At 42.6% G+C, this 21,424-nt stretch overlaps 1 protein-coding gene across 1 annotated transcript in view; it reads left to right on the forward strand.

Annotated features, from left to right (window-relative positions):
* Positions 1 to 6,259: 6,259 nt before the first annotated feature.
* The window catches only part of sacs (sacsin molecular chaperone), a 29,189-nt gene continuing 14,024 nt past the window's right edge, over positions 6,260 to 21,424 (forward strand). The window contains 8 exon segments of the mRNA XM_046315525.1: positions 6,260 to 6,368; positions 7,428 to 7,578; positions 16,027 to 16,117; positions 16,258 to 16,343; positions 16,865 to 16,976; positions 17,168 to 17,314; positions 17,461 to 18,943; positions 19,101 to 19,192. Coding sequence (XP_046171481.1) covers positions 6,346 to 6,368; positions 7,428 to 7,578; positions 16,027 to 16,117; positions 16,258 to 16,343; positions 16,865 to 16,976; positions 17,168 to 17,314; positions 17,461 to 18,943; positions 19,101 to 19,192 — 2,185 coding nt within the window. The 5' untranslated portion in view covers positions 6,260 to 6,345.

The raw sequence follows: 21,424 nt of genomic DNA on the forward strand, positions 1-21,424 counted from the left end.
CCTCCTTCCAATACACAAGTATAAGCAACCAACTGTAGGTGCTTTCATCTCTACAAGTATGTGTTCATCTCAGCCTGGTGGACACACTGCTATGGGGCTGCAGTTATAAAACTGTCCATTTTAGTTGTTTCAATGCATTGTTCAATATGTTTTGATATCATCTCTTTGTGGGACTGTTGACTGGGGTTTATACGTTGTCTCCATCTAGTGCATATAAACTGTCATGATATTTTCATGCATGGGAATTCGTCTGCAGTAGGATAGTTTATTTTAGCGCACCATTCTATTCGTCACGACATTAAGAGGTTTGCACCTTAAAATCATATTTTCGAAAATATCTGCTCGCTAAACTGAATACATGAAGGTATATGCCTGAGCCTATATTTGTCTCAGGTGTGTGGGACCACTTTGAATAAACTTATTTGATTATATCCACAGAAACGTCCAAAAGAAGCTGGATATTTTTAACACATTAACACATTTTGATAAATATATTGTGGTTTGAACCACCATGGTGCAACTTGACTTGCACCCCAAATTGTAACCCCATGCATCTTTCTTTGGGACAGCAAAAACACGTTTTAATTGCATCTGGTGATTGGTTAATAAAGGTGCAATAACAAACAGGCCTAGGCCAATTGGCATATTCAAACAGGAAGTACCAGTGACATGCTCAATGCGGAAGTGGTTCGATGAAGCGGATGCTAATCTACAGGACTATTTCGCTAGCACAGACTGGAATATGTTCCAGGATTCATCCGATAACATTGAGGAGTTTACCACATCAGTCACTTCATTAATAAGTGCATCAACAACTTTGTGCCCACAGTGACCGTACTTATATATATTAGCCTTTTTTGTTTGTTAGTTTTTTTGTCATTTAGCAGATGCTCTTATCCAGAGCGACTTACAGTTAGTGCATTCATCTTAAGATAACTAGGTGGGACAACCACATATCACAGGCATAGAAAGTACATTTTTCCTCAATAACGTAGCTGTCAGTAGAGTCAGAGCTAGAAGGAGGAATGGGGTGGGGTGGGGCGGGGTTGTCAACTGCAAGTGCTGGTTAAATGTTTGGGTGAGGAGTCTTGGTGAGGAAGAGGATTATTTAAGATACTGTTTGAAGAGGTAAGGTTTGATATGTTTTCAGGAAGATGGACAGGGCTCTGCTGTCCTCAGGGGGAAGCTGGTTCCACCATTGGGTTGCCAGGACAGAGAAGAGCTTGGACTGGGCTGAGCAGGAGCTGCCCTCCCATAGGGATGGGAAGGCCAAGAGACCCGAGGTGGCAGAACGGAGTGCTCGAGTTAGGGTGTAGGGTTTGAGAATAGCCTGAAGGTAGGGAGGGGCAGTTCCTTGTGCTGTTCCATAGGTAAGCACCACTGTCTTGTAGTGGATGCAAGCTTCAACTGAAAGCCAGTGGAGTGTGCAGAGGAGCGGGGTGACATGAGAGTATTTTGGGGGGAGTATTTTATTAGGATCCCCATTAGCTGTTGCAGTCCTCACTAGTCGCAGGATGTCATCTGGAGAGAGAGGGGAGAAAGAGGTCAAGGTGTAGGGTAGTTCTGTGTGAGTGAGACATGTGGACTCAATAGGCTGAGTGAATGTGTAGCGGATGTCGTCAATAGTTTTTTCAAAGTGGTTGACAAAGTAATCTGCAGAGAGGGAGGAGGGAGGGACAGAGGGTGGAGCATTAAGGAGGGAGGAGAATGTGGAAAAGAGTTTCCGAGGGTCAGAGGCAGAAGCAAGTGGCTTCAGCAGTTCACACACCAAGTAGTCCACTGAGGAAACAGGCAGCACTTAAAGGAGATGGCCCTAGCTAGCAAAAAGACAGTACTAGACCACAACAGATAAATACAAAAATTATATATACTTATCAATCCTGGAGATATCAGGACTCCTCTAACTATAGAATGAAGCACACTGAGATGGAGCCTGAGAATCTCAGAAAAGAGATGAAACCACTTCCACTTAGTACAGCCACTGATTACCAAAACAAGTCACAAATTACCCTGCCCATTAAACCCGGTTGATGTGCCAACAACGATCTGCAAATTATGAGCAGTCAGCAATTCACACACCAAGTAGACCACTGGCAAAACAGACAGCACTTAAAGGAAATGGTGGCCCTAGCTAGCAAAAAGACAGTATTAGACCACAACAGATAAAGACAAAAAAAATATGCTTATCAGTCCTGGATATAGCAGGAGTCCTCTAGCTATAGGATGAATACAGTACCATAGGCAACAGCCGCACTGAGCTAAAGGCAAGAGCTGCTGCTTTCAAGGAGCGGGACACTAATCCGGATGCTACTCGTTGTACGACCTCAGACCAGCAAACTCAGAGCATGCCCTGACCAGCTGACAAGTGTCTTCACTGACTTTTTAAGCCTATCCTTGACCCGGTCTGTAATACCAAGTTGTTTCAAGCAGACCATCATAGTCCCTGTGCTCAAAGACGCCAAGATAACCTGCCTAAATGACTGTAGCACTCCCATATATAGCTATGAAATGCTTTGAAAGGCTGGTCATGGCTCACATCAACACCTTCATCCCAGACACACTGGACCCACTCCAACTCACATACCGCTCCAACAGATCCACAGATGACACAATCTCGATTGCACTCCACACTGCCCTCACCCACCTGGACAAAAGGAATACATATGTAAGAATGCTGTTCATTAATTACAACACTATAGTCCCCTCCAAGCTCATCACCAAGATCAGGACCATGCGGCTGAACACCTCCCACTGCAACTGGATCCTGGACTTCCTGACCTACCGCCCCCAGGTGGTGAGGGTAGGCAGCAACACATTCACTACTCTGACCATCAACACGGGGGCCCTCAGGGATGTGTGCTTGGTCTCCACCAGTACCCCTGTTCACCCACAACTGCGTGGCCGCAAATGACTCCATTACCATCATCAAGTTTGCTGATGACCCGATGGTGGTAGGACTGATTCCCGATGACAATGAAGCAGCCTATAGGGAGGAGGTCAGAGACCTGGCTGTGTGGTGCCAGGACAACAACACCTCTTCAACGTCCAAGACAAATGAGCTGATTGTGGGATACAGGAAACGGAGGGGTGAGCACACCCTCATCCACATAGATGGGGCTGTGGTGGAGTGGGTCGAGAGAATCAAGTTCATCGGTGTCCACATCACTAAGGAATTAACATGGTCCCCACAAACCAACAAAGCCTCTTGCCCCTAAAGAGGCTGAAAAGGTTTGTCATGGGCCCTCAAAAAGTTATACATCTGTGCCATTGAGAGCATTTAAAAAATACATATATATTTATTTTAGCCCCTTTTCTCCCCAATTCCGTGATATCCAATTGGTAGTTACGATCTTGTCTCATCGCTGCAACTCCCCAACGGACTTGGGAGAGGCAACGGTCAAGAGCCATGTGTCCTCCAAAACATGACCTGCCAAGCCACACTGCTTCTTGACACTGTCGGTGGAAACACCGTCCAACTGACAACCAGAGTCAGCTTGCAGGCACCCGGCAGTCCCACAAGGAGTAACTAGAGCATGATGAGGCAAGGAAATCCCCCGGCCAGGTCCTCCCCTAACCCGGATGACATTGCGCCAATTGTGTGCCGTCCCATGGGGCTACCGGTCATGGCCGGCTGGTATCTAACCCGAAGCTGTAGTGGTGCCTTAGGCCGCTGCACCACTCGGGAGGACATTGAGAGCATCTTGACTGGCTGCATCAGCTCGTGCTAAGAGCAACTGGAAGGCATCCTAATGCAAGGCGCTGCAGAGGGTGATGAGTACAGCCCAGTACATCACTGGGGCCGAGCTCCCTGCCATCCAGGTCTTCTATACAAGGCGGTATGAGAGGAAGGTCCAAAAAATGGTCAAAGACTCCAGCGACCTAAGCCATAGTCTCTTGACTTTGCTACTGCAATGCAAGCGGTACCAGTGTACCTAGTCTGGATCCAACAGGGCCCTGAACAGATTCTACACCCAGGACATAAGACTGCTAAACAAGACTGCTAAATAGCTAATCAAATACATTGACCTTTTTTTGCACTAACTCTCTTGCACTGACTCTATGCATATGTAACAGTATAACTTTAGACCGTCCCCTTGCCCATACCCGGGCGTGAACCAGGGACCCTCTACACACATCAACAACAGTCACCCACAAAGCATCGTTACCCATCGCTCCACAAAAGCCACGGCCCTTGCAGAGCAAGGGGAACCACTACTTCAAGGTCTCAGAGCAAGTGACGTCACCAATCGAAACGCTATTTAGCGCGCACCACCGCTAACTAGCTAGACGTTTCACATCCGTTACACATACACACACTAGACTCTACCCACACATGCACACATACTTACACTGACACCCCAATGCACACATACATTTGTGTGCATTTATTATCTATCCTGTTGCCTCGTCACTTTACCCCTGGATGATGTCAAAGCTAAAACTGGTTAAAAATGGATAAAAAATGAAAATATGCCAAGAGTGTGCAAAGCTGTCATCAAGGCAAAATGTCGCTACTTTAAAGAATCTCAAACATAAAATATTTTTTGATTTGTTAAACACTTTTTTGGTTACTACATGATTCCATGTGTGTTATTTCATAGTTTTGATGTCTTCACTATTATTCTACAATGTAGAAAATAGTACAAATAAGGAAACACCCTTGAATGAGTAGGTGTCCAAAGTTCTGACTGGTACTATATATGTATATATATTTAACTCTGCATTGTTGGAAAAAGACATAAGTAAGCATTTCACTGTTAGTCTACACCTGTTATTTACGAAGCATGACAAATACAATTCGATTTGATTTTGATTTGGTGTGCAGTCGGTTCGGTCACCCATTCATACTGTAGCTTTAAGACATGCATGCACGAGTTCTGCAGAATTGAACTTGTTCAGAGATGTTTGGAGGAGACCATTCGATATAGGATTATGTCTCGCGTGTACAGTTTCTCAGAATATTTCTGTTGGAAAGTGGATACTGGATAGTCCTATGCATTCATCTGATCACCCCAGTACAGGTCTCCCGTTTTAGAGACAGTCAAGCAGCGACGTTTGCACTACAAGCTATGAGAGGGTGGAGAGGACAGGGCAGATGCCGCACAATGCGTGAGTCTGATGATTCTGGTGGAATCTTGCTCCGATGTAAGTATCCCTGTTCGTATAGGCTTCTGCGGCATCAACCGTATTCTGAAAATTGCAAACTGGTTGATGCTTTTCTTTCCCCGTATCATGACTATGTTATTGTTTGTTTACGAGTAGGGTAGCCAAATAGGCCTAACAATGTGCCCTTCGTTTGTTGCACACGACAGTGTCAGTCTTTCATAGATCATATTTTGCGAAAACGTTTGTTGACATGCTAAGCATAAAATAATGTCAACGCGGATCGTTTAAAGTGCTGAAAGTCCTTGATTACGGTTGGGTGATGTCATTTTTTCTACGTTGCAGTGGATACTGATGCCAATTGCACTGCACCAAAATCATAAATATTATCGAAGCATTTTCAGAGATGATTACTTTATATTGAATTATACAACTACTTAATTCTAAAGAATATAACATAGATGAGAAACTGAAATTGATTTACTACAGACATAGAAAGTGTAACATATAACCTAATGCATCACCTGCAAAATATTCATATTATAACCATAGCTTATTTTGCAACCCATAATAATATGGGTTTATATGAGAAAGTAGCTAGATGGACGCAATTTGAGAGGGACTGCAATGTGTTTCTAATCTTGTTACTGTCGTGACTACAACTACCAGAGTTCATTAGCTTCCCACCAGCAGTCCAGCCAACCCGCAACAGACGCAGTTATCACATGCACTGATAATACATTATTAGAAACAGCGCCTTTGAAGGAAATACCATGTAGCAAGTAGCCTCACAAATTTGTTTGCTTACGAATTCCATATGTATAATTTTCAGAAACACAGATTCTATTGAAAAGATAAAGCTGGATTACAAGATCATGAAACGAATGTCTTGGCGGGATACAAGTGAGTGGCCGTTTTACTGAATAGCTGATAACTGAGCACCGCAGTGATACATTGTAGCCTTAGCGGGGGACCCATTGAGGGGGAATGGCTAAATAAAGCTTCTTACAACCGCAACATTGGCTAACTGTACGTATCCTATGGAATGTAAACGAATAACAATACATTAGATAAGTGGCTCGAGTGAAAACGTTGTGGGGTGTATTTTGAGAAAATAACGGTCCTGTTTGTTTGTATGACAGTCTTTTCCCGGGTGGAGTTTCCCAACGCTCAGTGCAGAAGATAGAAACAAGTCCAATGAATGTGTACGCGGGGACATAGCACGAAAAAGGCTTAGAAGTGATGGCAAACTGTCGAGACCCATGGTAAGTTCAATTTAAACATGGTGGCTAAAGTAGGCCTATTCATCAACATCCCCAATCAAACGTTATGTCAACTGCTGTTAAACTATGTTGTGTTAACTCACCATTATTCACTCTATCACCAATTAGTTATACATTGCAGTATTCAGCACATGTCTTGACACCCTGGAATCAGAAGTCACAATCACCTATAAAATAAAGGCCTAATGTAATTTCTGAAGTGTCTATAGAAGACGCATTGCCATTATAGTGAACCTTTGTCTAGAACATGTTGTGTTCCATCCATCCCCCTGATGAATGCCCCACCCATTTTTTTGTAGAAATATGGACATTGCAGAGATAGCAGCTTGATTCAAGTGGTTTGCAGAATAGGCAAAGCTATTGCCCTTTATTGCTGCCTGCACAATCAATATTTGTTGCATAATTAAATATATGCATACAGATCTCTGTATTTAGTTACTCAGACAGAGCCTAAATAGAGTTATAAACAGTGTTATTGCTACACTAGAAGATATTACTGTCAGGATCTAGCTATTCTCTTTCGGGAAAGTGCTGATATTTGTACTTGAGTGCACATGGCCTATGTCCATATGGCCTATCACCATCTTGAACCTTTTGGGATTGGTGGTCATTTTTCTGATAGTATTTCTCAGATGCAGAGGAGAAAACACAAGAAACACAGATAACAAATGGATGTGACTTAGGTTATATACTCAGGTTTCTCTTTAATCAATACAAACTGCAAGCAAGCATTGCTGACCCCATTGTTCCCTATGTTTAAGTGCTACCAGTATTCTGTGCTCTTTACATATCAATAGAAGAGCCATCTGGTCTTGTGAACTCAGGATGACCAAGGAAACATATACACTACAATTATACACAAATTTAAATTTGTGATGGAATCAGTGCACTGCTTGAATAATATTGTCCCTGAACATCACCATGTAAGCTTGACGTTGCTCTATGCCTGTGACCTACCAAATGAAGAATGCTGTCTATGATTTACTGTGCCATTATTTCCAGGACAAAGAAATAACTAATACATTTTTGTGTATTTTCTAGGTTGCCATGGGTGACAGTCCGTCATGAGTATATTGGCCAGAGGGCCTACCAGGTCCCTCATTCTGCAGCTGTTCGGGACATCAAGCAACTCATCTATGAAGAAAGCGACCTGCCTGTAATCGAGCAACAGCTGGTTCACAATGGGAAAGTGGTAGGTAAAAAAGCAATTTTACAAATTGTAGCTATTTTCATTACTGAAATGACCGAAAATGTAGTTTGGCATAGTTTGACTACAGTAGATTAAATGCTTGACATGAGAGCACAATGGTAAAATTAATTGACAAGTGACAATCCCTTGTCTGTACATACATCCTGTGTTAGACACTATTGTTTAATCTCGTCTGCTTCTCATACTCCTCCATTGTTTATTGTTGTGTGATGTATTTAAAATGTCTTTAATAGAGTAAGTTAAAGTGCTCCATCCTGAGGGTGCGTTGGTAAATTCACTCTGGCTATCTACTCCGATTTCAGAGCATTCTCGTCTGGGTGTACCAGAACGCAGAATAATTGATTAATTTACGAACGCTCAACACCTATTGTATATGACTGGTGTCGGTAAAAAACATAATTAAATTAGTTACATGCTAACCACACCGCTCACGCATCCACGTGCGCATGTTGATTTTGCCCACCCACACCAGACGCGGTCAGGACATGCAAGTATAACTATCAAAACAAACTCTGAACCAAATATAATAATTTGAGGACAGGTCGAAAAGCATTAAACATTTCTGGCAATTTAGCTAGCTAGCTTGCTGTTGCTAGCTAATTTGTCCTGGGATATAAACAATGGGTTGTTATTTTACCTGAAATGCACAAGGTCCTCTACTCCGACAATTAATCCACAGATAATAGGATAAACCATGTTCGTTTCTAGTAATCTCTCCTCCTTCAGGCTTCTTCTACTTTGGACTTTATATGGCGATTGGCAACCAACTTTAAGGTGGATTACCACCACCAACTACTCTGGAGTGTGGACCTCAGTTCATTTTTCAATCACCCAGTGTGGGTATATGCTCCAAAAAATCAATTAGGATATGGTAGAAGAGGGAGTTGCAGTGCGACAAGCGTCACAAATATAACCAAGTTCTATTTTAGCGCCTGGCTATGCAGACGCTCGCGAGCAATGTGGGTGCATTGATTAAATAACATATATGTGTCAATTATTTTGCAAAGCTCACACACTCGATGCGAGCGGTGTGGTCAGCATGTTACAGTCACCAACGTTATAGATAACATGAAAATAGTCTAACCAGCTCTGTAGGGAAAGTAAAATGGTCAGAGGGAGGTGTTTTCTCATTCATGTCTGGAATGAGCTAGCAAGCTAGCTAACTTTAGCCAGTTAGCTTGGGTGCGTAACTGCCGTTGTGAGTGTGAGGTCAGAACGCTTGGATCAACCCTACTCCTTGGACAGAGCAACCAGTGTGCGGTCTGAATGCTCCGAGAGCGAAAAGTTTACGAATGGACAATCTGAAAATGCTCTGAAATTATGAAAGCCTAAAGCGCACTCCTGCACTCCATAGTGAATTCCCGAACACACCCGACGTCAATGTAGGCTACATAAGTGCTGGTTAGATTGTCAGAAAATGTGTTCTACTAGTAAGCAACATTGGCCACTTTGTTTGACTACATAACAACAAAAACATCCAGAAATGTAGGGATTTAGGGAATGTATCACAGCCAGTGCTGCTGATTAAATACCCATTGTGTTTCCAGGGCAGGATTAGAACTCATGACATTCCATGTTTTGTTTTTAGTGTTGACATATTTGTGCAGTCAAGCCTGTCTCTTTCCAACATGCCCTTACTCAATATTGGAACATGTTGATACCATCTTCATTATATCACATTCTGTGCATTGACCTGATCAAATTTCCCCTTACTATAGTGGCTGAGGGAATAACATGATGTATTTCCTTGATTAATATTTTCCCCAACAGATACATTTTCCGAAGTATTTAATGGCTCTCCATTGCGACAACAACATTACAATGACGTAATCTTCACCATTAACAATTTCATCATTGAGAGGACTACTTTGTATTGCTTTATCACCAGTCTGATAGGACAGTGTATTGATTCAATAGTTTCAAGGCCCTTTGGTTTTTATCTCTTGATAGAATTCCAGTCATTGTGATCAAGAGTGCCTTTGATTACAGACACAGTTATTTTTCATGTTTTGCAAAAGTAGGCTCTATGTGATGTAGCTTATGATGTATTCTCTAATATGAGATTAAGGCGAACTAATTTATTCAGGTATGTACATTCACATATATGATCAGTGAAGCTTGATGACTGGTCTCACCTATTGCTAAACTAGGCAACTATACTGAACAAGAATTTTAACGCAACATGTAAAGTGTTGGTCCCCATGTTTCATGAGCTGAAATAAAACATCCCATAAATGTTCCATACGCACAAAAAGCTTATTTCTCTAAAATGTTCTGCACAAATTTGTTTACATCCCTGTTAGGGAGCATTTCTCCTTTGCCAGGTGTGGCAAATCAATAAGCAAATTAAACAGCATGATCATTACACAGGTGTACCTTGTGCTGGGGACAAGGCCACTCTAAAATGTGCAGTCTAATGTGCAGTCAGTCAGGAAAGCAAAGGCCATTTTCTTCAGGCAGAAATTTGCATCCTGTAGCTCAAACTCCAAAAAGTTCTGGGACAAAATCAATTCTGGCCTATTGTTTATGGCCTATAGAACAAACATTTAAGAGATCAGATTTTTTGTTTATTAATACTTTGCTACAATCACACAGTTATCTACCCACCTCATTCCTTTCTTTTAGCATGTGCACGTAGTAAGTACACCATCATGCTTTCGGGATACGTGTCTTTTCAGATTCCACAATGATTCTTTAGTTGTGGACACTACATCACTGCACTACCTCTCTTGCGCTTGGTCCTCATCTTTGTAAGTCACTTTGATTTTGCACCTGTGAGTTTAATCAGTTTCTTTCTGAAAATATTTAGTGAACTCCATGACAGTAGCAAAAGCAAGGGGCTATAGCAGCACACAAGTAGACTACAAATGCATGCAGGGCCGGGCATGCCCTGAGCTCGTGAAGTGAGCGCTACTGAAGCGAAATTAGAGTGTAGGCGAGAAGACCTATACTTCAGTCTTTGGGAATTTTGCTCAGCGCTCCAGTCAAATTGGGCACACTCCACTCCAGCTCCACTCCACTCCAGCTCCACTCCACTCCGCTCACATACTCTGGTCTGGGGATGGGTTGCTGAGGAGTATTTCTGTCTGTTTAAAGCCCTTTTGTGGGGAAAAACTCATTCTGATTGGCTGTGCCCTTGCCCAGTCATGTGAAATCCATAGATTAGGGCCTAATTAAGTTATTTCAATTGACAGATGTCCTTATATGAACTATAACTCAGTGAAATATTTGAAATTGTTGCATGTTGCATTTATGTTTATGTTCAGTAAGTCCTAGGCCTACTGGTAGGCCTACTGCTAAGAGCAGGTGTCAGGAATCATTTCAGGTATTCACACTCCATGAGACCACCACAGCTCAGGATTAAGGTTTGGGATTAGACAACTGAGTGTTTGCTGCTACAGATTGTTCACCATGCGCGGGTCTTGGTGGCTATGTGCATTATGGGATAGAGTTTTATCTCCCGTTCTTTCATGGAAAGCCCTCCTGTGTGCCTAGCTCATATTAATAGAAAGCATGACTGCGCAGACAACTTTCTTTGTCACTTATGCTCTTATCATGTTACACATTACATTTTGTAGCTAATCATAACTTTGATCAACATTTACATGATCTGTAGTAGGTACATGTTTACAGTTTTAGCATTGTATTCTATGTTGTGTTGCAAAACGTGGGTTGTTTTGTATGCCGTGATTAACATGATTGCAGGACCCACTGTTTAGCTGAGCCTTTACTGACTGAGGGAAAGGAGCAGGTGGATCCCTGCCGTCAGCCCCTCTGATGTCACCCTCAGAAATTAGCCACAGTCCACGCTCACAAACTATCCTAGATCTGCTGCAATACCCACAGGGAGCCCTCTCTCTGCCCAGTCTAACAGAGTTGAGAAGGGTATCTGACTGACTTTTATGCAAGTTGAGATCTAATTTATTTGATTTGATTATGAACACAGCTATCTATCTGAAGGGTTGGCTCTGTCCCAGCGTCCATACTTAGCTTGGTAATGTCTTACTTAAGGGTGTAACAAGTTTAGACTTAGTCTCCATATTCTTCAGTGTGCCTCTGAGAGTCAGCTGACTCTGAAAAATCATTAACTAAGGTGGTTAAGTAACCATCTGAAGGAGAAAAAACACTGAATGTCAACTGTAAACTGAAAACATTAAAGTTCTTCGGAGAATTAGGGGCTTTGAAGCTTTTCAAGCTCAGAGGTAGGACATGGCACCACTACCAGTATCGTATTAGTAGGCCTATTATGGTCAGTCAGAATATACTACGATTCATGCCTGCTTCAATCAGATTGAAAGCCCTGCCTTCTCTTTCAACCTTTTACACCATTTTGTGCTATTATTATACACATCTCATTGGCTCAACAATGGGGCCATTCATTGGCAGGTTAAGACCAACAACCTTAATGCACTCTCACTCACAAGATTACATGGAAAGTTCATTTAGGCCTAGCCTAGTACCTGACCTGTGTTGAATTTAGTTGCTGAGTGAGATCTTGTGATTGCACATGATCAAATCAAAATGTATTTGTCACATGAGCCAAATACAACAGGTGTAGACATTACTGTGAAATGCTTACTTACAAGCCCTTAAAGCCTTAACCAACAATGCAGTTTTAAGAAAAATATAAAAGAGAAATAACGAGGCTATATATAGGGGGTACCGGTACAGGTTAGTTGAGGTAATTGAGGTAATATGCACATGTAGGTAGGGTAAAGTGACTATGCATAGATAATAAACAGTGAGTAGCAGCAGCGTAAAAATAAAGAAGCTTTGTGGGCACTATGGTGTTGAACTCAGAGCTGTAGTCAATGAACAGCATTCTCACATAGGTGTTCCTTTTGTCCAGGTGGGAAAGGGCCGTATTGAGTACAATGAAGATCATTCGTCATCTGTGGATCTGTTGGGGCGGTATGCAAATTGTAGTGGGTCTAGGGTTTCTGGGATGATGTTGATGTGAGCCATGACCAGACTTTCAAAGCTCTTCATGGTTACAGACGTGAGTGCTACGGGTCAATAGTCATTTAGGTAGGTTACCTTGGTGTTCTTGGGGACAGGGACTATGGTGGTCTGCTTGAAACTTGTAGGTATTACAGACTCAGCCAGGAACAGGTTGAAAATATCAGTGAAGACACTTGCCATTTGGTCAGTGCATGCTCCGAGCACATGTCCGGATAATCCGTCTGGCCCTGAGGCCTTGTGAATGTTGACCTGTTTAAAGGTCTTACTCACAACAGCTACAGTGAGCGTGATCACACAGTCGTCAGGAACAGCTGGTGCTCTCGTGCATGCTTCAGTGTTGCTTGCCTCGAAGCGTGCATAGAAGTCGTTTAGCTCGTCTGGTAGGCTTGTGTCACTGGGCAGCCCGTGGCTTGGCTTGGCTTTGTAGTTCATAATAGTTTACAAGCCCTGCCACATCTGACGAGTGTTGGAGCTGGTGTAGTAGGATTCAATCTCAGTCCTGTATTTACGCTTTGCCTGTTTGGTTGGTTCGTCTGATGGCATAGCGGGATTTCTTATAAGCGTCCGGATTGGATGTATGGACATACATTTGTCTTATTTTATTGAGTTTGTCCACAAGGCCTATGTTTTGTCCATTTGCAATATATGATCATATATGTGTTCGGCTTCTGAACACAAAAATCAGTGAACCATGACCAAATGGCATAAAAATGTCCAAATGGAATATATAAGTATTGAAGGTACCAAATCAGGATGTTATATCCATTTGCCATATATGATCATAGGAAATCGGCTTCCAAACCCAAAAGTCAGTGAACCATGTCCAAATGGAATAAGAAATGTTCAAATGTCGTATATACTAACCAAATGATATATATCACTATGTTAAGCCCTGAATCAACCTAGGTCTATTTGTCATGTTTGATCGTAGGAAGTAAGAGTTCTTTTAATATGTAGAAAGTAAAAGTTTTTTTAATATGTTTTTTGAAAAACATCCCCCTGACGCCATTTGGAGCCATATTAAAAATATGCTCCTAGTAACCTGTTCAATTACCAGGTGCACGGCTGTAAATTTGCAATGTCTTACATTGGACATTTACCATCACGAATTGGACATGCTCTAATATACTGCAGAAATGCCCAATTGACCGGCTCGTTGAACTCGGGATGGCCGAGCAGTGATAGTGGTTCCTCTCCATCCCTCGTTGGTGTTGATTTCAGCCTGTCCATTTGATGATGGAAAATCCCTCATTAAATACATTGGAAATGTACACTGTCCATTTGTAATATAAAATGTACAATGCCAATATATTATACGGCCATCAAGTCAGCCATCAGTCAATAAGATATCATACTAACACCAAACTTACTTTGTTCAACTCTTTTAGAAGCCAACTATCACATATTTCAGAGCTGGCCCACAATTCATAGCGCCTTCTGTTAAAACCATAAAAAAACATAGTTACATTCGAGCTGTGGATCCTGTTCTAACATTATGTGTAGGCCTAGCTGAGGCGACCCCGGATCCCGAGTTTTGGGTCGATAGGTTATTCAGAGCCCGAGTAGCGACCTTCATTAGTGCTGAAAATTCACTTTGTCCGGGCATTGCTACAGGTTCTCTTAAAGAGCTATCGTACAGAAACTTTAGGGTCCAAGGCTGTCTTGTAATTCTGGTACTTTTTTAAGTGACGTCAATTTTGCGACGTTAAAAATGAATTGAAGTTATTGCAAATGGACAAGGCTGTTTCTCGGCATGATAACTTTTTAGAGCCACATAACTCACAGTGCACTACAAACTGAATCCCTAGAACAGGTTTATAAAATTTCAGAGCTCTAGGTCTGACGGTTCTTTGATGGGTCGAACGCAGGTAACTATTGCAGGCTGTAGGCTGTGTCAGTAAGCCCCACACTGTGTCACTCCACAATGACTGTGTGGGTGGGTGAGTACAGAAAATCACATAGAGCACCTGAAACCCATCTTAACGATTCGCCTTAACTGGATCTGTAACTTTTTGGAAAAAAGCACATTTGTTTAGCCATCACTAAACGGACGTTGTATGATTTCTCGTCAATTACGATAGATAAATGTCTAGTTCTTTTTTTCCTTACACCGTAGGTTTATGTACTTTAATGTGAAGTGGTCAAATTAGCGCTGTATTACCGTTTTTCACCTTTAATCCGAGAAAATGGGCATTAACTCAGAGCGTTGCGGCTTCGACACCATCTTGTTTCTGGGCTAAAAGTACATTTGGCCAAACCTGTGCTCACCAAGTTTCATCTTTGAAGTCTTTTCCATTTACAAGAAACGTCCGTGTCCGTTTGGTGATGTTTTGTCAATTTGCAATAAGCAGCCAGTCACCATCTGGTGGAATCAGCCTATTTTAATAACACCTGCGGACGTCTAGTAAGGGACCGTACATTTGCAATATGGAGATCCTCATCAACCATACGGGAAATGCCACTCATGCCCTTTATGCAGGTGAGCAAAACCTTGAGACTTCCTTAATATTTGTTTTTGCGCACCAGCTGTTATTGATAAATAGACACAGACCGCGCATCAGCAAGACTGAACAGATGCCTCCGGTAAGACGAGGGGTAGCAGTCTGTGTCTCGTTAAAGAAAAAATCTTTGTTTGAGGTGAGTAAACGCTGTTCTGATATCCAGAAACTGTTTTTGGTCATAAAAGACTGTGACAAAAACATTGTGTACAAAATAAGTTACAACAACGTGAAAAAACACACAAAATAGCACAATTGGTTAGGAGCCTGTAAAACGGCAGCCATTTCCTCTGGCGCCATCCTCATTCATTTCAACTATTAGACTAATCGTTTACATATCAGTAAGAATATTGTACAAACCATGGCCAGCAAGAAAAAGTGACAATCGGTATTAGCCAGTCAGTTACAGTATGTGAGTAGTCAGACGGCCTCTGTGATGAGAGGTTTGGTTTGCAGAGCAGGGCTCGTCGTGCTGGACTGCTTGTTCATGTGCCAGAAGTGCTGAGCGACGCAAGTGACGCTGCAGATGAGGGTTTTCACCTTGGAGAGCGAGAGATAATGGTCTTAGTGTAAGCCTATCTGCCTGCTGCTGGTGCACGTCCAGTCTGCTCTGTTCAGTATCGATCCTGTTAGGTGCAGAGGGGGATTGTGTATCACACTAACACCTGTGCAATAACGCCACCACAAGATTTTACCTGGTTGACAGTCAAATGTACTTCATTATGCTGAGAAGATTGTTAAATTTAATGGTCTTGTGCATTATGATCATAGGCTGCCTGTATGGCAGTGAATAAATAAATGTGATCTGATGTGTAAATCAAGATATTTGTCAGGTTATTAATCATTTGAAACATTCATATTTAGGGTTTTGCATACAAGATGTTAATTACAGTTCCAGTGCAGTTACTAAGGCTTAAGGACAAGCATATTGTATAGTACTCATGGTGTGTTCTGTCTCCCCTAACTTCAGCTGGATGACAAAGTACAGATTGGGACCCTGGTGCCCATGGGAAGCCTTGAAGTATGCATGACACTGGAGGGAAGGGGCCTGAAAGGGGGAGGTAAGATAATAGATTACTGGAAACAGTTCTGGGATTAATCCATTCTTACTTTTCACATAGGTGTTCATAATCCTTTAGTTTAGTTCTTCATGGGTATTATATGTTTCACGTAACATTCTATTTCACTGCTATTTTTACAGGGAGATTTGGACAGACGACACCACCATTGGTCGAGTTTTTGAAAGATATTCTAAGAAGGTATCCTGAAGGTGGACAGATTCTGAAAGTAAGTACAATGTATTTATGTTGTCTGGCTTTAACTTACTGTAAAAGTCCATAGTAGCCAAACACATGGACTCATTGATGGTGATGATGAACAACCATGCCTAGTAGTATGACATCCAGGCAAAGGTGATTATACTCTTGAGAGGAAAACACATTGGTTTGGTTCCGAAAATAGGCCTGACACTCAATCTCACTGTTAAGACAATGGAAGCTCATTACCTAGCGGTGTTCCACTCAATTCACACTGCCCTGGAAGATGTAATACCTCTGGGGGAAGGAAAGGCTCCTAAAGTTTGAACCTTTCCGTGAAGATGATGGTTCAGAAGCTCTGTGACTATGTAATAGTGTGATAATGCACTGATATTGACATGCACAAAACCCTGTATGCACATAACATCTTTCTTTATATCAGTATGTATCATATGTATTTATGTATGTACAGTATGTATGTATCTTAACGTCACAAAACAAAGCCCTGAGCCTTTATATTGTTTAAAAAGATCTCACTGTTTTTCTCTGCAGGAGCTGATACAGAATGCTGAGGATGCTGGAGCCACAGAGGTTAAGTTTTTGTACGATGAGACAGAGTATGGAGTGGAGTCACTTTGGTCACATGACATGGCTCAGTATCAAGGTATGTTTTTATTAATTCTCACAGATTATTCAGTTGACCAGATATAGGGACATTTTTGTTTTCAGTAAGAAAAGTCGCAGAGTAATGAGAAATGGTTTTGTTGGTTTTTCCATAGCAGTAGCAAACATCTAAAGACTGTCATCAAGATTATGATTTTATTTGGATGATCTTATTTCTTGTTTCGGTTTTAGGAACGGCCTTGTATGTGTACAATGATGCGGTGTTCACCACTGAAGATTGGAATGGAATTCAGGAGATAGCAAGGAGCAGAAAGAGAGAGGATCCTTTGAAAGTTGGAAGATTTGGTATTGGGTTCAACTCTGTGTACCACATAACAGGTGAGGGTTTTATTGAAATATTATTTTACCTGCAAATGAGTAAGGTTATTATTCAGTATTATGTTTGATATATCCTTCAATGTGCATGTTTTTTAAGTTACCTTTAATCAATAAATAAATACATTTTGTTTGAATGTTTGTTTCAGATGTACCCAGTATATTTAGTGGGGAACAGATTGGCATGCTGGACCCTCACCAGACGCTGTTTGGTACCCATGAGTCTGGGCAGTGTTGGAACCTGAAGACAGATATGAAGGAGATCACAGAGCTCACCGACCAGTTTGCGCCCTTCATCGGCTTATTTGGAAACTCTGGTAAACCCATCGAGGACGGCAGTTTTTCTGGAACTATGTTCCGCTTCCCCCTCCGCATTAAGCCCTCCCAGCTGAGCGCCAACATCTACAACAAAGAGAAGGTGCTGGAGCTTTTCGAGTCTTTCAAAGCCGACGCTGACACGGTGCTTCTCTTCCTCAAGAGCGTTCAGAAGGTCTCCCTGCATGTGCGTGAGTCAGACGGTACAGAACGCATGCTTTTCCAGGTGACAGCAGGAGAGAACCCAGAAGACAAGCTAGAGCGTCCTAACTCTCTAAAGACCCTGGGACTGGCCACAGACAGCTACAGCAACGGAGTGCCCAGCAGTACTGTCACGTGCGCCACCTACCAGGTCAACATCGAGACCCAGGACGAGACAGCCAAGGAGATCCAGAGGACCACCTGGCTTGTGTGTAATGGAGTGGGGGGCCGGGGCTTGTGCAGTGACCTGGACTCCCTGGCAGATGACCTGAAGTTCATCCCCACCATCGGCATCGCCCTGCCTCTCACCCGCATCGACGAGGACAAGGGTGCCACGTCTTGTTTCTTGGGGCGAGCCTTCTGCTTCCTGCCTCTCCCCCCTGGAGAGGAGAGCCTGACGGGGCTGCCGGTCCATGTCAGTGGCTTCTTTGGCCTCACAGACAATCGCAGAAGCATCAAATGGCGGGAGGTGGACCAGTGGAGGGACCCTGCAGCGCTCTGGAACGAACTCCTCATCGTCACCATCATCCCCAGGGCCTACTTCACCCTCATCATGGAGGCCATCAAGAGGATCCAAACCAAGAAGGACCAAGACTTCCCCCTCTTCCCTAGAGGTACTTACGGGGCCTGGCCAGACCTCAACCGGATCAGGCCTCGCTGGAAGCCCATACTGGAGCCTCTGTTTCATGACTTGCTACAGCAGCAGGTCGTCTACTCTCTCACTAACAGCTGGATCCAGGTGGACGAGGCTGTGTTTTCAGAGCTGGACATGGACGTGGACATCACAGAGACGGTGATCAGCTACCTCCAAAGTTCAGGGATGCAGGTGGCCAGGGTGCCTGCCGCTGTAGACGCGGTCCTGGACACATACGCAATGGGGCCTGCCTCTGTGAAGAAGGTGACCCCTCATCTGGTGCGGCAGGTGATCAGGAAGGCCAAACATAAAGGGACCTCTCAGGAGAAGCTGCTTCTGCTGGAGTTTGTCCTCAGCGACAAAGGTTACAGTGACCTCATTGGACTAGAGCTGCTGCCTTTGCAAGATGAGACATTTGCAGCGTTCTCCTCCTCTGTCAGTGATAAGGATGCAATTTACATTGCTTCGGAAGAATACCCCAGGTACAGAATTAAAGTCCTCAGACTTTCTCTATGCCTTAGTAAAACCACAAAAAAACCACATTTGAATGCAAGTATTGTTAACTATCAGCAATATGCTAGATTGCAGCCTGTGAGCTAATATATAAAAGTGTGTACTCTCTCTTTGTTTTGTGTTAAGGTCTCTTTACCCTGGACTGGAGGGACGATTCATACTGGAGGGCATTAAACCATCAGTTATGAGCAGCCTGAAGGATGCAGCCAAAAGCAGAGGTAAATCCCCCACTCGCATGTCTGGGGTGTGTCAGTCATCGGAGGATCCCACCTTAATCCTAATATTAGATTTGGACACCAACATTAATTCTAGGAAATGGAATCGATGAATCTAGAAGACATGCAGTCTAAACTGTAGTTTAACATACAGTAGATTAAAATTGTTACACGGTAGCTTCACTGCCTTCACTGCCTAGTTCACCCTGTGTTCTTTGAGGGATGTGTAAGGTTCGTAGCCAGGTAGTAATAACTCCTGGTCACCCCATTCCCCTGCTGCCCCCGGGGGACATTAAACCTGGTGCACTGCTGATAGATAATTTATGACTGCTGAGTGCGTGTGTGAGCTGGCAGATGGGGGTGACTCACATTCCGTTCACTGCTATCAGATCCTGGACATGCTTGCTCCCATACCCAACCAGGAGTGTGCCAAAAGTGCCTGGAGCCAGTCAGGGGGAATATGCAGATTTGTCAATTAAAGCCCTTTGCTGCACGGTCCAGAGAACACAACGTGTCCACATTCTGAGCGCCACATAACAAATAAATTCAGAATCAAACATCGTTTTCACAGTGTGTGTAATCTGGACATAATATAGCATTGAAGTCTTCTTCATGTTGAGCTAGGAGTTCTCTGTGAAACAGTTGAAAGTTCTATCCAGGGCAGAGAGGTACACTCCATCATTCTGACTGCTAGTGGTAGCCTGATTGAAGGAGTGAGGCAATAATATGCTGCTCTAACTGTATCCAGTATATTTCTGTAAATAGACATGGATTCATTGGAATATTGCCTTTCAGAAAAATACTGCAATCCTGAATAATATTTATCATTTTAATTTTACGAGTTGACAGAATTCCAACTTTCTACTTTACTCAAAGCCTAAGTCATTTTCCTTATACCTCTCTGGCTCTCTGCTGGTCTGTCATTGCCACCTCATAGCTAGGACACAGCCTTGGGTGCTGCTACATGCATCAGAGATTGAATTATCCTCATTACACTTCATTAAGTGGGTCACATAGAAGGTCCTCTCACACAATACACCCTTCACACATAGCCATTGAGAACGACATCTGTATGATCCTCAGATAGAGACACTAGAATTCCCCTACCTCGGCGGTGTTATATGATCGCTGCCCTACAGTGGCTGTTGCAGGCATTGACTGTCTGCCACTGTAGCCACCCATGTGTGATCTGGGGACTCATCCTCAGAATCACCCCCTTGTCCTCACAGTCTCTTGGCAGGTTGATTGTATCCTCTGCTATCAATGCAAGCTAGTATATCAAAGTAAAATCCATTACAGTTACATTTTAAAATAACATTTATACAACTATAATGACATCATTTAATTTTGGGGAATTGGAGGATGTAGTTATCAACGTGCTAACCTAAATGTCTAAAACATGTCATTTTAAATGTAATTGCAGTGCAACAATTTCTTTGGGGGTGTTCAGGTAGGTACTTTGACATGTGGTGTTGTGTCCTGGAATCATGTTTTACATTAACCCAAACCAATACATTGTTTTAATGGGCACTATACAAACTCTAATCTGTATCATACATTTAATGTGAACAGTAGCTAACATTGCCTCAACATTGATAAAGACTGAACCTTTGGAGGTGGGAGCGTTTGAAATATTATGTTCCCTTCCCTCCAATTTGAAAAACATCACATTTCATAGTGCCCATAATGTTTTTGTATTTGTTTAGCTGTGTGAGTTCCCAGAAAAGTGTGTCTCTCTGGCAGTGTGAATTCTAACATGTCACTGGAACGCACTTTGTCTTTGCTCATTGTAGGAATTTGCACAATCTTTGTGTATCAGTCATTTAGTTAGAACTCATTGTAGAATTTGATGGCAGTCTTGTGATGTGACATTGAATCTATTAAATATTAGCCTGTTAAGTGTGTGTTGTGCTTGCCATGCTGTGCATGGTAACTTAATATAATTGTTATGCTTTGCTGTGCTTTGGATTTTTTGAGTGTTGTAGTTAATCAAATTCTATTAACTAGAAATATTTGTAATATAATGCTTGTTGTTTGCCTAATTGAGCCCATATGGTCTTGATGCAAATGATAATACACTGCTCAAAAAAATAACACTTAAACAATACAATGTAACTCCAAGTCAATCACACTTCTGTGAAATCAAACTGTCCACTTAGGAAGCAACACTGATTGACAATAAATTTCACATGCTTTTGTGCAAATGGAATAGACAACAGGTGGAAATTATAGGCA

This window comes from Oncorhynchus gorbuscha, linkage group LG19 (genome assembly GCF_021184085.1).
Source record: "Oncorhynchus gorbuscha isolate QuinsamMale2020 ecotype Even-year linkage group LG19, OgorEven_v1.0, whole genome shotgun sequence".
Taxonomy (NCBI): domain Eukaryota; kingdom Metazoa; phylum Chordata; class Actinopteri; order Salmoniformes; family Salmonidae; genus Oncorhynchus; species Oncorhynchus gorbuscha.